The sequence below is a fragment of the Peromyscus leucopus genome, chromosome X, assembly GCF_004664715.2.
Source record: "Peromyscus leucopus breed LL Stock chromosome X, UCI_PerLeu_2.1, whole genome shotgun sequence".
Lineage (NCBI taxonomy): Eukaryota > Metazoa > Chordata > Mammalia > Rodentia > Cricetidae > Peromyscus > Peromyscus leucopus.
Window position 1 is genome coordinate 54,428,987 of NC_051083.1, and position 21,130 is coordinate 54,450,116.

At 41.0% G+C, this 21,130-nt stretch overlaps 1 protein-coding gene across 3 annotated transcripts in view; it reads left to right on the forward strand.

Annotated features, from left to right (window-relative positions):
* Positions 1-1,055: 1,055 nt before the first annotated feature.
* Apoo (apolipoprotein O) overlaps positions 1,056-21,130 on the forward strand; it is a 52,436-nt gene continuing 32,361 nt past the window's right edge. For 2 of the 3 annotated variants that reach the window (XM_028881660.2, XM_028881661.2), the window contains exons 1-3: positions 1,056-1,157; positions 15,465-15,572; positions 17,861-17,980. In XM_028881660.2, the coding sequence (XP_028737493.1) occupies positions 1,149-1,157; positions 15,465-15,572; positions 17,861-17,980 (237 nt within the window). In that variant the 5' untranslated portion in view covers positions 1,056-1,148. Of the gene's footprint in view, positions 1,158-3,354; positions 3,391-15,464; positions 15,573-17,860; positions 17,981-21,130 lie in introns of those variants that run through there. The other variant, XM_028881662.2, reaches the window with a different exon arrangement.

The window sequence follows — 21,130 nt, forward strand, 5'->3', positions numbered from 1 at the left end:
AAATACTACGACAAACTTAACACTTTCTTACTGAAATGCTCCAGTTTGCCCCAGACGGGCGGTTTTTTTTTTCCCCCTCGCGTTAAATAAAAAAACTAATTTCTTCAAAAAGACAGGTGTGTTTCTAGCAGTGAACAAATCTCCACCGAACAAATCTCCAAATCGTCAGGATGCCCATGTGGCTTCCATCTCCTGTCGAATTAGGAGGAAATACAGAACGAAGTACGAAATACTCCGTCTTTACGGGACGGGCTAGCGTTTGCTGAGGCTAGCGCCGAGATTTCAAAGGCAGACTACCTGGAACTCGATCCTAGCTTTAGATTTCCCGCAGCCTCGGACCCTCGGCAATGAGAACCATGCCCACCGACTTGTGTGAGAGGAATGAAATTACGCGTTTCAATCACTGGTAGCGCTCGTTTTTCTTGCGAACAGTTAAATACTGTCATTTTACTTCTACAAGTACTAAATGGGACAAATCTTTGATTCTCAGATTTACGCTTTAGTCCTTTTTTTTAAAAAAAGGTCAGGTTTTTTTTTTTTTTGAGATTAAATGACAGTGCATTTAGCTTAGTCTTAAAATTTAAGGAACATTTAGCATACGGTAAATTCTTTAAGGAAAAACCTTTGGTGAGGTAAGTCGAAGCCCCAAAGTCGGTCTGCCGCTTCACCCTAAAAGGTTGGCACAGCCTCCCCCCAAGTCCGACGGGCGCCACCGCCTGGCTACCTCAGCTCACAGGATTCCCATCACAGCCGGGCGTCCAATGGTGGAATCAAAAAGCTGGTTCCCAGCGCGGCAGGACGCCAAGGAGCCGCCTTCTTCTTACCGCAGCTTGCCGCCCACACGGAGCGGCAGCCTTTTGCCGCCTAGCAACAGCCGGCAGAGAAGCAGGACCGACAAGAAGGCGGGGCTTGGGCTCTTCAGGCTCCCGCGCGCGGGTGCCTCTCGGTTGCTAGGCAACTCAATCACGCCACCTAGTGGAGTTGGACTGGAGCTTTTGGCGGGTTTTGGAGGGCAGAACATCATCTCGTGCACCACAGCCTGTTCGCGGTCCAAGGAATCAGGATCTAACCCGGCCTCCGTAGTCGCTTTCTATAGTGGGCGGGGCCGAAGGAGGGGTGACCCTGCCGGAGCCGCGGCTGCCAGCGACATGTTCAAGGTGAGAGCGTCGAGCCGGGTCACAGCTGTTATCTCCCCCTCTCAGACTACGGGAGCCTTTCCTACGCTCCCGTGGGACCTCTGGGGATCAGACTCGGCCCCCCCGAGGCTTTGCCCACCTCCGGGCTGGCTAAGTCCTGGCCCAGCGATTCATTCACTGCCTGGTACCAGCACCTGTGAGGTTGAGGCATGGAACCCTAGATGGGTGGGATGGGCCCTTGAGTAGGTCTCTCGCGAATGGAACATTTTGAAGACTTAAGACGCCGCTGTAGTACCCACTTCCTCGGCTCATGCCCTTTTGGGGTCGTGGGTAGGATGAGGCCAGGTCCCAGGTCCGGGCATGAGGCTTTGGTTGCTTGGCAGGATCAGGTTTCAGAACCTGGCATGGCGGGTGGGGGAGGGTCAGCTTCGGAGGATGTCGGGGAGGCTGGGGAGGGAAAGGCTAAGAGTAGGGAAAGCTGGAGCTTACTCCCTAGTGAGCATTAGTGTGGAAAAGTCGACTCTTATCCTCTCCCTTACAGTTTTTTTTTTTTGAACTCCTGTACTCCGTAAGACATTTACAGTGAAGACTTTGAAAAACCTGTATTTTATGATAAAGTTATTCTTTCTTAAAAATCAGTTATATTTTGTCATTAAAAAAAATTACAGGCTGTGCGTGCCTTTTATCCCAGCACTCGAGAGGCGGAGGCAGGTGAGTTCGAGGCCAGCCTGGTTTACATAGGGATCTCTAGGACAACCAGGCTTACATAAAGAGACCCTGTCTAAAAAAAAAAAAAAAAAAGCAGCAACAACAACAAAAAAAAACCCAAACCAAACCAAAAAACAACAAGCAGCTAGAAATCTATAAAATCAACACTCCAAGAAACATTTACAGAATAGTGCTAATAAAATCTCAAATTTATGCTACCCATTTAAAAGTTTCCTGCAGCCACAGTGTTTGGGGCACATTAATAAGGGCTGCAAAATCAGACCATGGTTTCTGCCTTTCAGTGCTGTGGTATTGCCAGTTTCTAGATATATGATAATGGACATGTCATTTGACTCCTGACTGTGGTTTTCTATTGGTGAAATTAAGGTAATAAAAATCTAATTGTTACACCAAAACTAAACAGAGAACTGAGGAAAATTCTCCCACTAAACTCAGAGAAAGGATGCACACTGAACTCATTAGTTTGTTGGCTCAGTGTCCTCAAAGATCTGACTCTTCTGGGTTTACTGTGGCATTGTCAGCTTTCCTTACAGTTACAAGATGACAACCAGTAGCAATATTTTGTCATTCATTAGGGGAAGAGGAGAGGATAACACTCCCATGCTTGGATTATGTTTTTCCTTCAGGGCTGATTGGACCAACATAGGTCAGGTGTCTGTCCCTAGCCCAATAGCAGTTACCAGGGGAATGTTGGGCTCTGGTTAGCTTAAGTTAAACAGGATCGTTTTGCTTAAACACATGGGAAAGGAATGGTTTCATGAACACAGTGGGGTTCTTTTGGGGAGAAGAGGTGTAATGGAAACTGAATCTGCAACCAGCAATGCCCCTGTCAGGTATATTCATAGGAGTCTGTGAACATGTTCATTGACTTGGGCTCTTTGAAAATCTTCCATGATAGTCATACATATTAAGTTTATTGATGGAAATGAAAGATTAGTATAGATTGATGACTCATAAGTTTTTTTTACAGGAGGGAGAAAGAGGGAAGGAAAAGGATGTGATTGTAGAACCACTATGGTTCTCAACTGACTGGTACCACTCCCTTTGGGTATGTTTTGGAAATTTCAGGGGTTGCTCTTTGTGTCTTTAGTTGTGTTGAACATTTGTTTTGGTTTTAATTTTTTATTTTATGTATATTAGTGTTTTGCCTGCATGTATGTCTGTGTACCACATACTTGCCTGGTGCTCACAGAGGCCAGAAGAGAGCACATGATTCCCTGGAACTGGAGTTACAGATGGTTGTCAAATGCCATGTGGGTGCTGGGAATGGAACCTGGGTCCACTTCTCCTCTCAGTGCTGGGTCCCCCGTCTGGTGCAGACCCATACAGACCCTGTGCATGATGCAGCAGTCTCTGTGAGTTCATACGTGTGTCTGTTACGCTGTGTTTAGAAGGCCTTGTTTCCTTGGTGTCCTCCATCCCCTTTGGCTCTTACAATCTTTCCTCCTCCTCTTCCACAGGGTTCCCTGAGCCCTGAGGGGAGGGATTTGATGGAGACGTCCCATTTAGGACTGAGTGTTCCAAGGTCTGTCACTCTCTGAATATTGTTCAATTGTGAGTCTCTGTATTTGTTCCCATCTGCTACAGGAGGAAGCTTCTCTGATGATGGCTAAGCAAGGCACTGATCTATGAGTATAGCAGGATGTCATTAGGAGTCATTTTATTGCTACATTCCTTTAGCAGAACAGTAGTATTTGGTTTTCCCCTGTGTCCATAGGCTTATCAAGTGTCAGGTTCTTGACCACCGGAGCAGTGTCAGGCATGGGTGCATCTCATGGAGTGGGCCTTAGTTCCAATCAGATAGTGGTTGGCTACTCCCACAACTTCCGAACCACTGTTGCACCAGCCTATCTTGCAGGCTGGTCGTCATTGTAGATCACAGGGTTTGTAGATCACTGGGTTGGGGTTTACTTTTCTCCTCTGGTTATACAGAGTGCCTTCCAGTATTATATTATGTGTAAAAATAAGTATATATTATATATAAATGAAATCATGTGTGTCAGTGAATGAAAAATTTTATTGTGATACCAGGTATTAGCAGTTGAGAGCCACAGTCCATCAAACTTTAATGTGCATGTGACTTGTTAAAATCTAGATTGGGACGGGGCCTCAGATTCTCCTTTTTTTTGGAGCATCTCAGTGTCATTTGCTGCTGGTCATCACACCTTGAATAGTTAAGAATTTATTTAGTAAGATCCTTAGTGCATTTTCCCTATGTTTTTGAGGTTGATGACTTCATGAATGGGATAGGATTTGGAAGAGGCACTGACTAGGGACCAAAAAAAAAGGGGGTTGCAAAGGCTCTGCTGAGAATTTTGCTACTATAAGTCTCTGCTTAGAGGGGACAGAATAAAGGGTAGGATTGGTCTGGCTTTGGGAATTGCCAGCTTGGGGAGACTTGGACTTGAAGGTACAAGGCTTGATAGTGTAGGTGTTGGTAAGGAAGTACAATGTGTGTAGCTTGTTATGGGTATTTTCAATGTTTAAACTGTGACCGTTGTTTTCTTTTTAAACAGCTTAACAATAACCCACAACCTTCGGACCAACTTGTTTTCTTTTTAAAATTGTATTGTTTATTTATGTGTATGTATGTGTGTTTATGTACATGCCCAAGGAAGTCAGAGAAGTGTTTGCTCCCTGAAGCTGGAGTTCCAGGTGTTTGTGAGCTGCCTGATGTGGATGCTGGGAGTTGAACTGGGTCCTCTATAAGAATAGTAAAAATAATATGTACTCTTAACCACCGAACCATTTCTCCAGCCCTGTGACCATTGTTTTTATTTGACTATCCATGATCAGGGCAGTAGGGAGCGTTATGGATTTAAAAAAAACACACACATTTGAAAAGTGTGCCAGTATTTGGATTCTGTTGTTGGAAGCAGTTTTTCTTGTGTTGTAGCAGGAAGTTTGAATACTGAATACATAAATCCAGTCCTCACGTGCAATACTAGAGTTTCTTCATTTCACAGATTTTATTTATCACTGGCTATGGCCTGGGCATAGTTAGTTAATATTCTGTGAAATGACTCAGTTCTTATCTAGAAGAGAGTTACTAAATCTAGCCAGGCATCACAGTTATTTAAGATATAATTTCTAGGACCCTTCACATAGTTCAGTTTTACTTTAAAAAAGAATTATTTTTATTTTTTTCACTTGTGTGTGTGGGAGTGAATGCCATGTGTATGCTGGTGCCATTGGAGGCCTGAAGAGGGCTCTGGATCCCTTAGAGCTGGAGTTAGAAGTAGTTGTGAGCTGCTTCATGTGGGTCCTATAGAAGAGCAGGAAGCAGTGTTTACTGATGGTCATCTCCCTAGTCCCCAAGATTTATTTGTTAGGTGGAATCCAGTGATCTTCTAGGGAATTGTGAAACTTTGGTTTCAATCTCACATGTGATTATTAGTACAGATAAAGTAAGTACATTATAATGAAGTGGGTCTCCACCTAGACTGCGTGTTTGAGTCATCCTTGAAGCTTAAGGAAGTTTCCATGACCAGTGTGGACTCTAGACCATGGGCATCAGAATCTCCAAAGGTGGAGTCTAGGCAGCCAGTTTGTGGAGCATTTGTGAAACTTTGAGAACTAACATAGAACACATAGAACACCAGCAGTGGGTATCAGACTTTATAAAGAACATGTTTGCTCAGACCTTTGATGTTAACCAGCCAAGGTTGAAAAGGTTTTCTTTCTTTTTATGATTTATTTATTTATGTATGTATATGAATACTCTATTTGCATGTGTGCCTGCTTGGCAGAAGAGAGTATCAGATCCCATTGTAAATGGTTGTGAGAGCTGGGTGGTGGTGGCACACACCTTTAATCCCAGCACTCGGGAGGCAGAGGCAGGAGGATCTTTGTGAGTTCGAGGCCAGTCTGGTCTAGAGTTCCAGGACAGGCTCCAAAGCTACACAAACCTGCCTTGAAAAAACAAAAACAAAAACAAAAAAATAAAATAAATGGTTGTGACCCACTATGTGGTTGTTGGGAATTGAACCTCTGCAAGAGCAGCCAGTGTTCCTAACTGCTGAGCCATCTTTCTAGCCCTGAATGGGTTTTCCAAACAGAGAAGAAAATCCTCACACGAACACCGTGGAGGAGCTGACATGGTGGCACACGTCTTTTATCCCAGCACTCAGGAGGCAGAGGCAGGTGGATCTCTGAGTTAGGTGCCAGCTTGGTCTGCATGGTAGGTTCCAGGACAGCCAGGACTATATAGAAAGACCCTGTCTCAAAAAACAAAAACAAAACAAAAGAACCAAAAAACCAAAATAAAACCAAAAAAACAACCAACCAACCAACCAAACAAACAAATCAAAAGGAGTCAGTGGAGAATTGCGTGCAATGTTAAGACCTTGAACAACTCCACATTAAAGAGAGGTACTAACATAATCTTAAAGCAAATGTTGTAGAACTTTTGCTAAGTTTTCCCCTCGTTTATGTTTGTTTTGTTAGGAAACTTCAGCAGTGCCACTTTTTTGTTTGTGCCTCCACTGCCTGGCCAGTGCTAGTTTCTTAATGTGGCTTTTGTGTTCCCTGTACACTAAGACTTGGAGAAGGAAGATTTTAGAACAAGGGTTGAGTTTTTAATATGCTCTAACTGAATATTAAGGTGTATTTTATGGTACAGTTATGCATTAGTATACTTATATGATGAGTGAATTTTCTTTAAAGTTGATTTGAAGTGGTTACTTGTCTTAAGACTTCTTTTGAGAATCCTTGAAGCAATGTAGTATAATTTATAATTGACCTTAGCCAAAACACTCAGGAGTAATGCACTATGTTTTATTCAGAGCCCATACTAGTTCCCACCTAAGGATTTTTTTTGGGGGGGGGGTGTCTTGGTTTTGTGAAGATGAGGAGTCCTCTGTGGGTGCTAGAGAGATTCAGACAATCATGCCAGATGTCTTATTTGGGAGGACTACTCAGTGGATTGTATTTCAGATGTCTATTCATATTGAGCAGTCTTTTAATGGACCTAGCAAAGGATCATTTTCCCCATTCCACAAATGTCAGTCTTTGTGCTGCTCAATGAATCGCTTTTCACATTCTCATTATGACCTAGATTAGGCTGGTAAGGAAGCAAAGAGGGATACAAGGACTCTAGCAGCTCTCCTACACTGTGCATCGTGACTTATGGCACCTCTGAGCTTGTTTTTAGGATCTGTTCAGGTTGCTGAATATAGCCCGAATATTATTTATCTTGTCTTTATTCCTTTTTAAGCAAAGTTTTTTTTTTTTTACCATAAATCCAGATTGTCATCAACTAATCGAATCTTAGACATGTCTTTTGCTTAAATTTTCAGTTTTCTTTAAAGCACAAAAAAGCATGAGTAGCTGAGATGAGGCTGAAAGGCAGTTCTCATTAGAGTTCAGAGTTCTGTGTAGATGGTGCTGCATTTGGGAGATGAAACCTAGGTTTAGAAATATTTCACATTGATAAGATAGTGCTTCCTATTAAATAATGTGTATTTTTAGTTATATAGGTGCATTGCTTGAAGTAAATGAATATTCCTCTGCAATTTTTCCTTCCTATATTTCCTTAGCTTAGAAGAGGTTGAGTGGATCTTAGGATGGCATTCAGAGAGGGCAGAGGATGGAGGGAGAGGCCTTTTTGGAGTTTTGGGCATTCTGCAATCAATTTCTATCTGGATGAGGAAGTTCAGAATACATTTGGAGCCCAGTAAATTACGTGTCATGTGTGTTCCAAGTCTGTGACTCAAAACCTGACTCAATGAACAATAATCACACTCTTTGGCCAGGAGATTTCTTTCCTGTTTATTACACAAGTTTGTTACTTTTCTATGTATATTTGACAAAATCAGATAGCTATTTTTACAGGATTAAAACAATGAAACTATTACAGATGAAATGTATTTTCTTTGCTTTATTGGTGTAATTTTGTAGTGATATTTGTCCCTTGACCCCAGAAAAAAAATAAAATGGTTTTCTGTGAGGAAAAGATACTAATCTCTTTTTCAAGCCTCATTTTTTCTTTGCTTATCTTTTAAGATTATAGTCTTTATAGTAGATACAGAAGAATTAGAAAATATCAGCTACTTTGGCACAAAACTACAGAATTGAAAGCTTCTCATAAATAGTTCTGTTTGCAATAGCAGGAAGTAGTTTTTCTTCTTGTTTCCTTTTTTTTTTTTGTTTAGGCAGGGTCTCAAATAGACTGGCTTCAGACTTGCTGAATAGCCGTGACTGTCCTTGAACATTTAAATTTTTTTAGATTTATTTATATTATTTTATGCATATGAGTATTTTGCCTGCATGTAGATAGGTGTACCATGTGTGTGCTGATTAACGTATTTATAAAAAATTATTTTCCTTCATTTGGAAGGATCTTCATACTTTGTGGTATAGTTTTTCGAAAATCTTCAAGAGCCAGCTAGTTTTACTCCTTTGTGTGTTGTAAACAAATCAATATTCACCTCAAAAACTTCAAGACATGCAGATTCTACTTAAGAATCCCCTTTAATAGTCCCACTCCTAGGCAACCACAGGTAGCATCTTTGCAGACACTTTTCTGAGCATACCTATATATACCCTTGATATGACCTTTTAAAAATATCAGTGGAATTATTCTACAGTCTACCTCCCCTACTTTTAAAAACAAATGCCATTTTACAATAGGCTTTTGTTCTTTTTCTTTTTAAAAAGGATTTATTTATTATTTTATGTGTTAGAGTGTTTGCTTCGATGTGTGTGTGTACACTGTGTGTGCCTGGTGCTTGTGGAAACCTGAAGAGGGCATCTAGTGCCCTGGAGCTGGAGTTACAGACAGTTGTGAGCTGCCATATGGGTTCTGGAAATCGAACCTGGGTCCTGTGGAAGAGCATTAGTGCTCTTAACCACTAAGCCATCATCTCTCCAGCTCTGCTTTCTTGTTCTTATTTTCAATATATAGAAAATGAATTTCTTATAGTCTTAAATTTTGATCCAGAGGCATTTAGAAATGGAAGCTGTGATTGCATATGAAAAGTGAATTTCATTTTTTTTTTTTTTTTGGTTTTTCGAGACAGGGTTTCTCTGCGTAGTTTTGCGCCTTTCCTGGAGCTCACTTGGTAGCCCAGGCTGGCCTCGAACTCACAGAGATCCGCCTGCCTCTGCCTCCCGAGTGCTGGGATTAAAGGCATGCGCCACCACCGCCCGGCTGAATTTCATTTTTTAATATGCTATGTAAATGGTGGCAATAAATTCTGGCTACATATGATTTATCAAGGTTACTACTTAGAAAATACCTATTTTTTTTTTTTGAGACAGGGTTTCTCTGTGTAGCTTTGTGCCTTTTCCTGGAGCTCACTTGGTAGCCCAGGCTGGCCTCGAACTCACAGAGATCCGCCTGGCTCTGCCTCCCGAGTGCTGGGATTAAAGGCGTGCGCCACCACTGCCGGCGAAAATACCTATTTTTAAAATAAGTTTATAACTAATACTGAAATATTGTTTCATTTAAAAAGTCCAAATGGTACAGATAGTGGTCACACTTCCATTGTCTACCTCCCTTTCACCCCCTACCCAGAGCAAGCCTCTGTTGTGTTGGATGTGTGCCCATCATAGAAACGCTGGGGAAGGCTTAGAGGTGTAGCTCAGTGGTGGAACATTTGACTTGTTTGCATACAAAGATGGGGAGGCTGTGTAACATGGAGATACCCATTGAGTGTCTGTTATAGGGAAAGATAGTCTGTTTTGATGCTTCTAGAGTTGTGAGTGAATTTGAAATGTTTCTCTTTACTTTTAATTCAGTTTACAAGAAATTATTAGTAATGTTCCTATGGACACCTATGCAGTGTTATTTGGACCAAATTGTTGATTGTTTTTGTCAGTTTGTTTTAGCTTAAAAATCTCACATATCTAAACTTTTGGTTTTTTTTTTTTTTTAAAGATTTTATTTATTATGTATACAGTGTTCTGCCTGCATGCCAGAAGAGGGCACCAGATCTCATTACAGATGGTTGGGAGCCACCATGTGGTTGCTGGGAATTGAACTCAGGACCTCTGGAAGAACAGCCAGTGCTCTTAACCGCTGAGCCATCTCTCCAGCCCCCTAAACTTTTGATTTTATGTTAATTATTTAGAACAAGAATAACCTTGAAAGTGTAGTCAGTTTTCATAGACTTAAAAAAATCCATTTCACATTTTAAAAATGTATGAGTGTTTTTGCCTGCTTGCATGTCTGTGTACTATGTGTGTGCCTGGTGCCCACAGAGACCAGAAGAGGTCATTAGATCCTTGAAACTAGTTACAGACAGTTGTGAGCTGTTGTGTGCGTGCTGGGAATGGAACCTGGGTCCTCTGGAAGAGCATCCAGTGCTCTTAGTCACTGAGCTGTCTGTTCAGCTCCCCCATTTCAGAGTTTTACTTCTTAAACAACTGGAGAGTCAAAAGTAAAGGTTTTTAGTGTGCATGGTACAGAAGATGAAACCCAGGGTCTTGAAGCATACTAGACACAGTGGTATCCTGCCACTGAGCTACATTATTATACCCTCAGTCATAGGAGCAATCTCTTTCAAATGAATAAATGCGTTGAGAATGGAAGCTATTGGAGAAAAGATGAATAATTGAATAATCAGTATAACATTTTGAGGGAAAACGTGGTTATACCTCTTTTTGTAAGTATAAGAATATCTAATTTTAAATGACATTTACTTTAAAAATGTTCAAGTAACATTTATTTCCCACAGGGATTTAAAATGATTTTATGTAACATTGGAAAGAGCTTCACATTTTAGTGTACAGGTTATATGACAGTCAGGCAAGTGATATAATAGCTAGAATGCAATAATGAAAGCGTTAGAGCCAGGTATGATGGTACATGTTCATAATCTCAGCGCTCAGGATCCAGAGGCAGGAGGATGGAGAGTTCAAGGCCAATTGGGGCCAGGTAGGAAGACACTTGAAAATAAACAAAGTATTATAGATTTGTTCATACAATTTTTGCAACCAAATTACTTTGATTAGGTTATAGTTGAAATTCTGACTTTGATATTAAAAGGAACTTGATTGAAATGATTTTTAATATTACAAAAGTAGCAGCTGTTAAATGGGGTCCCAGATAGCGTCTGTGGCTATAGCTGCAAAGATTGAGGTGTGTTCCAAAAATCATCCCCATGTTTTAAACCATTGGTTTCTTTTGTTACTGCTCTTTCCAGAGGCCATTCCCAGTTACACTGACTCTAAGCATCAGTCTGTTGGGTAGCTTTGCTAAATGAAAGATGTACATACTTTTGTGATTATTGTCTATTTTAAAATACATTTAGGGACTGGGAATAGAATGCAGTTGGTTGAGTGCTTTGCCTCTTATGTGCAAAGCCCTAGATTCTTATAAACAGGGCATGGTGGATCACACAGATAATTCCAACAGGTAGAGATGAGGATCAGAAGTTAAGGGTCATCTCTGGCTAAATATTAAGTTCAAAGCTAGGCTGGACTACTAAGACTCTGTCTCAAAAAGTAAAATTGTAGTTTAGGATGTAGCTTACTGGTAGAGAGTTTGCCTAGCATGTCTAAGGGCCTGAGTTCTAGTCTTGGTACCACCATAACCATAAAACAAAAGTCCACAAATTGTTAAAAAAAGAAAAAAGAAGAACAAAGAAAAGAAAAAGTGCTGGAGAGAAGTTCAGCAGTGAAAGCACCTGCTGTTCTTTCAGAAGATCAGAGTTTGGTTCCCAGAGCCCACATCAGGTGACTCACAAGCACCTGTAACTCCTGCCAGCACAACAAAGAAATACATCTTTAAAAATCAAAAGCCACATTTGTTCATGGAGGGAGATAGAAGGCTGATAGAAGGTTAAGGTAGTAGTTGAGGATTAAGAGTGGAGTGTCAGGGCTGGGGATGTAGCTCAAGTGGTATAGAGCACTTGCCTAGCATGCACAAGCCCCTAGGTTTAATCCCTAGTACCCCTCCTCAAGGAAAGGAGGAGAAGAAGAGGAGAATATTAGTTGTACCTTGATTAAGATGGGAGGATATTCTGGAGTATAAGTAAATCATGCTATTGTTTTTAATGTTTTAGACAATTTTCATTTCAGTTTATTGTCTTTAAAATGTTCTTAAAAATAAGTGCACTTGATTCTTCAGACAAGCTTATGGTGAGTATCTGTTCCCTAAGCATTTTGTAGAATGGTGATTTTTGAAACTTGCCTTGTGGTGGGAATACGTTATTGGGTTCCTTTAGATCTACTGAGTCAGACTCTTTAGAGGAAAGTGATGGAATCTGCTTTTCAAACAGTCTTCTGATGATTCTGCAACCCTGAGTGTCCATAGGCACACAAAACGCCTTTAATTGAAAAGGAAAGAGCTACATAATCTAAATGGAAAGCCTAGTAAGATGAAAGGTATGTACTTCTGGGAAAATAAATAAAGGACCTTGTCTTAGGGCTATCACTGTTGTGCTGAAACACCGTGACCAAAAGCAAGTTGGGGAGAAAAGGGCTTATGCTTTCACACTGTAGTTCATAACTGAAGGAAGCCAGGGCAGGAACCTGGAGGCAGGAGCTGATGCAGTGGCCATGGAGGGGTGCTGCGTACTAGTTTGTTCTCCATAGTGTACTCAGCCTGCTTTCTTAGAGAGCCCAGGGATGGTACCACCCACAATGGGCTGGGCCCTCCCACAATAATCACTAATTAAGAAAATGACCCACACGCTAAACTGCAGCCTGATCTTATGGAGACATTTTCTCAGTTGAGGTTCCCATCTCTCAAATGACTGTAGCTTGTGTCAAGTTGACATAAAACCGGCCAGCACGGGCCTCCTCCTTAAAAACGAAGAGACTATCCACTGGATACTCTATAGAATTAGAAGGCAAGTTGTCAGGGGTTTGGGGATTTGGAAGCATCTTAATTAACTTGAGTTTTCCATTTGTTTTTAAAGCAGTTTTAAAGGGATAGTAATGTGGTCCCCAAGCTGCAGAATGCTGGGCGGTACTCTTCAACTTGCAAAGCAGCAAAAACAGTTTAGCTTTCTGTGTACCCATTATGATCTGAATGTTTATGGCCTTGCCAAATTTATTGTCTTGGCTAACTGCCAGGAATCTACTCTTGTGGCTAGAGCTGAAGAATTAGTCTATGCCTGAGTCTTATTTGGCTTTTGTTTGAGACAGGGCCTGGCTATGAGGCCTAGGCTGGTCTTGCTCTCACTCTGTAGCCCAGGGTTGACCTTGTGCTCAAGAAGTCTGCATACTTGGCTGCCTGGGTTTTTGAGTAACCTAAGTTTCTCAGAAGCTTTTCAGCCAGGGACCATATCTGCTTTATTGTGTCTGACATCCAGCAGCTGTGCACGAAACATCGATTTGGAAATCAAGTTCTGGTTGGTTCTTCTAATTGTTATCATGTATAATCCTGCTTACCAGGCTGGATTGCTTTTGTAATCATAAGACCTTGACAAGCTTCAGAAGGGAGAGACAAAGAAACGACAAGGTATTTAAGATAATGGCAGCCACTAGCTATGGTGGCACATGCCTGTAATCCCAGCTACTTGATTGGCAAAGGGAGGAGGATGACCTTTGACTTTTTGTTTGTTTGTTGTTTTCTTTGTAAATAATGGCATCCTACACCTTTCCAGCATTTAGTGGGGCCCCATCTAAGCAAATACTGGTGCAGTTGCTTAGTTTCTTCTGACTATTAAGTCCCTGGTGGGCTCTGTGAAATAGAAGTTGAAAGAGGGTCTACACTAGAGAATGTATCGTATTAGAGAAATTGTGCTGGAGAATAGAATCACACCAGAGAGAAAGATTTAGCCACATGGGCAAGGGAACTCTGACAGTCCTCCTGGGGCTTGCAGAGCTGAGATGGCAATTCAGCTTTTGTTTGAGCCAATTTTTAGTTTTCTGCCTCAGTTTGGGCCTTATTTAGCTATCTTCAAAACCTCTGACAAGCTAATATATTAGAGTTCTTACTTTGAGAGTGCCAAGCAGCTGAATTCTTGCAGTAAGGATTTGTATTACCAAGTGGCTTAGTCTTTTGTATTATAGTTACTGAAGATCTTTCTAAGATGCTAAAACATGGCTAGGTAGATAGAACGATGTCCTTCACTATTCTCTCTTCTATTCCTGTGTCTCATAACAGGCAATGAATGAGCAGTTGTTGAACATCTCTTTTGTGCTAGGCCCAGCTGTAGCAGTAGAAATAGGAGTAAGACACACCTTATTCTCAGAGATACTCCAACCTGCTAGGCGAATTTGATAGGCATAAGTACATGGACAGATAAAAATGTAAAGTAAAAGCATGACTCCTCCCTGCTTTTAGAAAAAAGACATAGCAATCAGTGAACCCAGGTAGCTGGAAAACAGCATGAGAAAAATACAAAAGTTTATGTTTTGTGACCAGAGTCAGAGTGAGGATAAGGAAAGTGGTCGTGGCTGGTTATAGCAAATCTTTGGTTCACATAAAAGTCCTAGGTAATAAGTACAAAAATCTCAAGTAAAGATAGAAAGAATCTAATCAGGGATGTAGTTTAGATTGATCGTTATGGTTTCTCCTGTGGTGATTTGAATCCATAGATGGCTAGGCAACCATTTAGGTTGCTGCTAAAAACAATCCAGGAAAGAAATGAGCACTCAAGGAAGGACTGCACAGGAGGGATAAAGAAGAGCAAGTAGAAGTGAGATCATTTAATAGGCACAATTACCAGAACTTAGTGACCAAAAGGATTGATGGTGGTGGTGAAGATGACCTTGAGATTTAATTGTAATTTTTTTTTTTGAGACAGAATTTCGCTGTGTAGCCCTGGCTGTCCTGGAACTCATTCTGTAGCCCAGGCTGGCCTCAAACTTATAGAGATCCACCTGCCTCTGCCTCCTGAGTGCTGGGGTTAAAGGTATGCACCACCACCACCACCAGCTGCTTATTTTTAGTCTTAAATGGGCAGAAAGGCATGTAACACACACACACACACACACACACACACACACACACACACACGTGTATATATATGTGCGATGTTTTGAAGTATGCATATATTATAGTGTGTTTAAATGGAGGTAATTAACTTGTTCATTATTTCATATTGTACTCTTATTTCAGTGTAATCTAAAAATAGTGAACTGATAGAAGCAGATAGGAGAATGGTAGCAACCAGTGGCTGGGATTTGAATTGAGGAAGGTTATCAGTCAAAGGATACAAAATTTTAGGAAGATACAGTTGGAAAGATCTATTACACAGCACAGTGATTATAGTCTTCTGAGAGTGAATTTCAAATGATCTCAGAGTTTCTGATGAGATTGTCACCATTCCTGAGACACGATGTAGAGAAAGAAAGGTGGGTATGAGGGAGAAATGGTGAGTTAGAGTTGGATGTTTTTCAGAGATGTATATATCTATCGTATATAGATTGGTATCAATTTGCCTAGCTGTGTCTTTTTAAATTTTTCAGTTGAAGGCTTTGGAACTTTGATCTTTGTGAAATTAAGATGAAGTTTTGAAATTTGAATTCATCCAGAACACATGCTTATATTTTGACATCCTCAGAATTTCTGAAATGCATTTACTTTTCAGAAAGGGCACTAAGCTTTTCTGGGTGGGAATGGCTGAGGGTATTGGCCTACTGACCTTGTCGTACTTGCTTTGTAGCATGGAGAAAAGATTTAAGATTGCCTTTGCATTTCAGGTAATTCAGAGATGTGTGGGGCCAGCCAGCCTGAGCCTGCTCACCTTCAGAGTCTATGCAGCACCCAAAAAGGACTCACCTCACAAGAGTTACATGAAGGTTGATGAGGTAATGTGCTGATACTGTATGGTACAGAGTGAACATCTGATTTAGTTAGGAGAATTTTTATAAATTATGTATCAAGATTTAGTTTTACTCTTTGAGGTACTGGATACTAACGTATACCCTTAGCACACTTTGAAAATATTTGAAAGGAAGACATATACATTTTCTGATAGTTTATTTGTTTTATCTGATAGTTTATTTGTTGGAAATTGCTGAACTCTGTTTTTTTCACAGATGGTAGTGGAATGTAGCTAGGAGCATAATTAAGGAATAGCTCATAGATTTAGTTTTTAGTGGAGAACTTACTATATCCTAGTGGATTTTAAACACAGCTCACTTTTCCTTTTTCTTAGTACATACCTATTTTTTTAATTCGAGAAATTTTTTTCATACAGCGTATTTTGATCACTGTTTTTCCACCCCCAACTCTTCCTAGATCCTTCCCACCTGTCCACCCACCCAACTAACTCTACACTTCCCTTTCTTTAGAAAATGAGTAGATAGACAGAAAAACCAACCAAATCATAATTAAAAAAAACCAAAAACCACAAGAAACATTTCTCTCTCCATAAAAACAAAATTAGGAACTATAATATACAGAAAAAGGCCAGTAAGAAAATAAAATGCCCAAACAAAGCAATATGGGACAAAAGTCTACAAGAATACCATTGAATTCATTTTGTGTTGGCCATTTACTGCTAGGTATGGGACCTGTTCTTTTTGTTTTGTTTTGTTTTTTGAGACAGCATTTCTCTGTAGTTTTTGTGCCTGTCTTGGATCTTGCTCTGTAGACCAGGCTGGCCTCGAACTCAGAGATCCACCTGGCTCTGCGTCTTGAGTGCTGGGATTAAAGGTGTGTGCCACCGCCGCCCGGTGGGACCTGTTCTTAAATGTGTTTAATATCCCTAGTGAGACTCCACTGGAGAGAACTAATTTTTCCTTTGCAAGAGGTAGTCAGTTGGAGACAGCTTCTTGGTTAGGGATAGTAGCCTGTGTCTACTTTCCCCTCTCAGCACTGGGACCCTGTCTAGCTTGAACCTGTGCAGGCCCTGTGCATGCTGGCTTCATATGTGCTCCAGTCCTCTTGTGTCTGAAAGACAGTTTCACTGTCCTCCATCCCCTCTGGTTCTTCCAGCTCTCCTCTTCTGTATACTTCCCAGAGCCGAGGGCAGGGCTTGGTGAAGACATCCCATTAAGACAGAGTGTTCCAAAATCTCTCACTCTGTCTACTATCCAGTTGTGGGGCTCTGTACAACTCACTTTTCAGAGTGGCCTGCCTGATTCTAGACTGCTTAGCAAGCTAAGAAAACTTTTCACATTTTTCTTTCAAAGAAGCTTAAATAAATATTATTATATAATAGATCAGTGAAATAAGACATCTTTTCTTCATCATTTATATTCTTTTTTTTTGTCTGTACCTCCCAGTAATTATTTGGATTTTTTATTTTCTTCAATTTCTGTTGCCTTGGAATAAAATGATGTACAGGTGCCCCTAGTGGCCAGGCAAGGTTACTTGAATGGTGTTTACATAAAGCCAGTGAGCTTCCTTTTTCCCTTCCTCTCCTCTCAGGCTTTAGAACATTGTCGACAGGAAGAGGTGGCTAGTAGTGTCTACTGAGAAGGCTCTTTTCTAGGTGGACAATGAATTTGTTCACCTGCTTTGATCAGTAGCATTCTGATATTTGATCCACGTAATCAATTTTTCTTCATTTCCTCTCAGCTTTTTTTCTTAAAAACAAAACAAAATTCAAGGGCTGGTAATATGGCTTAGTGATAAAAGCACTTGCTGCCAAGCCTGATGACTTAGTTCAATCCCTGAGACCCACATGGTAGGAGAAACCTGACTCTCAGAAAGTTGTTTTCAGACCGCTGCCACACATGCCCCATGACATGTGCCCTCCCCGCAAATAAACCTCCTCCATTTACCCTTTAGCATAGTAGAATAGTTTGAGGTCAGACACCAGGTACCAATCTGTAAAGTGGATAAGGGGACTGGAGGTGCTTGCCTTGCTTGCTTGAGGCCTAGGGTCAGTAGTTACTCCACACTCCCAAAACAAAACAGTGGATAGAGTAGATAGGGAGAAGCCAGGACACTGTGTAGTCCTGCCCTCTTGGCCTTGGCCTTATTGAGGAAGCAAGGCACACAGATCATCTGAAGGAAAGTTAGAGGTTGCATACAACCCTTAAGGTAACTGGTATTTACAAATTATTGGTAATATTAACCTACAAAATTGATCATATGTTACATAGTCTCATAGTATATGCTTTTCTTTTTGTTTTAATATGTGTAGCTTTCACTCTACTCAGTTCCTGAGAATCAATCTAAATATGTGGAGGAGCCAAGGACTCAACTTGAAGAAAACATCTCACAACTCCGACATCAGTGTGAGCCATATACAAGTTGGTGTCAGGTACATCTACTTAAGAGTTAATAGTGAAAAGTCTATATTGGTTGTATGTTTGAATTTTTAGTTTTATAATTTATTTATTAATTACTATTTATTTATTAATGACTGTTTATTTATTGATTTATTTTAGTTTCTTAGGATCTCACTCTGTAGGGTTGGCCTGGAATTGACTACATTGTCCTCAGACTGGCTGGTGATCTTCCTACCTCATTGACCAGCATAGGTGCTGGAATTACAGCTGTAAGCAAGCCATCAGGCCCAGCCCTGACTGCATGTTTTAGAAAAAGGTGTAATAAAGAGTCCAAAGTTAAGAGCATCTGACTTATAAGTGTTCTTAAATGCTAACCAGAGAGCAGATGCAATGAAATCTGGCATCGTGGTGGCAGCAAGGGGGATTTCCCTCTCACCAGAAAGGTTGTGGCACCTTGACTGGAGAGCAGAGGGCAAAGGATTGCCATGTTGGTTTGTTAGTATAAAGCTGTTGTGTGTATCAGGGAAAACATGGAACACTACTGGAAGGAAATGAATCAAACATAAACATGTATATCAAAATTGTGATGTTGGGATGGAGAGAGGGCTCAGTTATTAGTGAGGACCTGGGGTCGGTCCCCAGTACCCACTAAAAGGTAGGCTTGGTGGCATAGACTGCAGTCCCAGTGCTAGGGTAACAGTTTGTTAGATCCCTGGCGCTCACTGGCCAGCCGAATCAGCAACACCAAGGTCCTGCTGAGACATCCATCTTAATAAACAAGGTAGATGGCTGCCGAGGAATGACACCCAAGGGTGACTTTTGACTTCCTCACAACATGTGCACACATGTGTGAATACCTGTACCCAAACTTGCACTCACACAGGCAACAGAAACCTGTATACACACCACATACCTGTACATGCTTATCATGTATACACATACAGAAAATTGAGATTTCTTTCTCCCTCTAGAAATTCCACAAATCACTACAGGCTGGGCATTTGTGATCCAAGATTAATTTGGATTTAGATTTTCATACTAGGGATATTCAATCTATAAATGCAAAAACTCAGAAAGCCAAAATCTCTGAAACATAACAAACATCTGTTCCTATATATTTCAGATAAGGGATACTCATACAGACATGACTACCCAGGTGTGGTGGCACACACCTTTAATCCCAGCACTCCGTGGGCAGAGTTAGGCAGATCTCTGTGAGGTCTGAGGCCAGCCTGGTCTACATAGTTCTGGGACAGCCAGGGCTACACAGAGAGACCCTGTCTGAAAAACAAACAAGCAAGGAAAACCAACCAACCAAACTTTGGTGAACTGTTCACTCCAGTGGCTTCTGTCCTTGCTCATGTTTTAGGTTCCAGGCATTTGTTGTTATGGACGTGAATGTATTCTGATTTTAAGTCATCTGAAACCAAAGTTTGCCTTATTATGGTATCTACCTTCAATTGCAGCACTCAAATACTCTTTAGCCATGGCTGGGGTTTTTTGTTAAAATTTAAATTTCATCAATTATGCCATTGCTGAACTACCAATTGAAAGAAAGCACACACACAAGCTCTATCAACGATGTAAGCACATAGACACACACTTTACTACTGAGCTGTCCTCTGGCCCGTTTTGTTGTGTAATGAAGACATTTTTGTCAGCTGGTTGTGGTGGCACACACCTGTGAGCGCAGCACTAAAGATGCTGAAGCAGGGTGGTTGCTGCAAGGTTGGAGCCTGCCTAGGCTACATAAGGAGACCCTGTCTTAGGTAAAAAAGGACTTTGTCTCTTTACCTTTCAACTTGAGATTTTTTTAAAATACTTTTTTTCTGTGATACTTGGTGCAACAAAATATCTGTCTACATCATATACTGGTTATTAACATGCTTATTTTAATACTGATAAACAGGAAACTTTTCTTGTAATTAGGATGGCTTTATTAGGTACATTGACTTCTTCATGAAGAATGAAATTTCTTGTTCTTTCTAAGAACTGATCGAAACTTTAAAATGGCAAAATGATTAAGCCAGCAAAAGAAATAGACTGTCCCTCTAGACTTTGATATATAGTTCTCTCTCTCTGTCTGTCTCTGTCTCTCTCTCTGTCTCTCTCTCTCTTTGGTTTTTCGAGACAGGGTTTCTCTGTGTAGTTTTGGTGCCTGTTCTGGATCTCGCTCTGTAGCCCAGGCTGGCCTCGAACTCACAGAGATCTGCCTGGTTCTGCTTCCTGAGTGCTGGGATTAAAGGCATGCGCCACCGCTGCCTGGCAGTTTTTTCTCTTTTTAAAAAGATGGATTTTATTATTTGTATGTGTGTTTGTGTGTGTATGTGTGCATATATGTGCACCTGTGAGAGTGTATGCACACATGGAGGCCGGAAGAGAGCATCAGATTGCTCAGAGCTGGAGTTTTAGGTGTTTTGGGGATAGCTGGCTTGTTAAATGGGTGCTGGGATCTGAACTCTAGACTTCATGACTATACCACAAGCGTTCTTAACAACTGAGCCATATCTCTAGTCCTCTGTTTTTTCTTTCTACAGATGGAAAAAAGCAGGTATAGTCAACATGAAAACAATAGTTGATTTTTAATGAAGTGATATCAGTTCTTTCCATCCTCTTCCACGTTCAGCATTATACAAGCCCATTTAAAAGTATGTGGATAACTAGTTCTGATTTGGACCAGCATTTATAAAACAATCCTTTCCTAAGTGACAGCTAGTTCTGATACTTTTTGATAATTCCTGTATTACTTTCCTTCTCCACTGTAGAGTTCTTGAAGGTTCTTTTAGCTAAGTCCTCATTTCCTTTAGGACCATTTGATATTAACGTACAAGGCATTTTTTAAATCTTTAGTTATTATTTACTTTATATGTATGGGTGTTTTGCTTGCATGTATGTCTGTGGACCACGTGGGTGAGAGTGTCCTGTTCCCTGATTACAGTTACAGATGGCTGTGAGCCACTATCCAGAAGCTGACAATCAAGCCCAGGTCTTCTGCAAGAGTTTAACTGCTGAGCCATTGCTCCAGCCCCATGTACAATCCATTTTATTGGTTGCACCTTTATTTTGTTTTGGGGTGGGGACCTGTTTATTTGTTTGCTTGCCAGAGCTAGTGATAAAGCTCAGTTCCTTACTCATGCTAGGTAAGCACTGCCACTGAGGGACATCTCTAGCTCCTCAAAGCC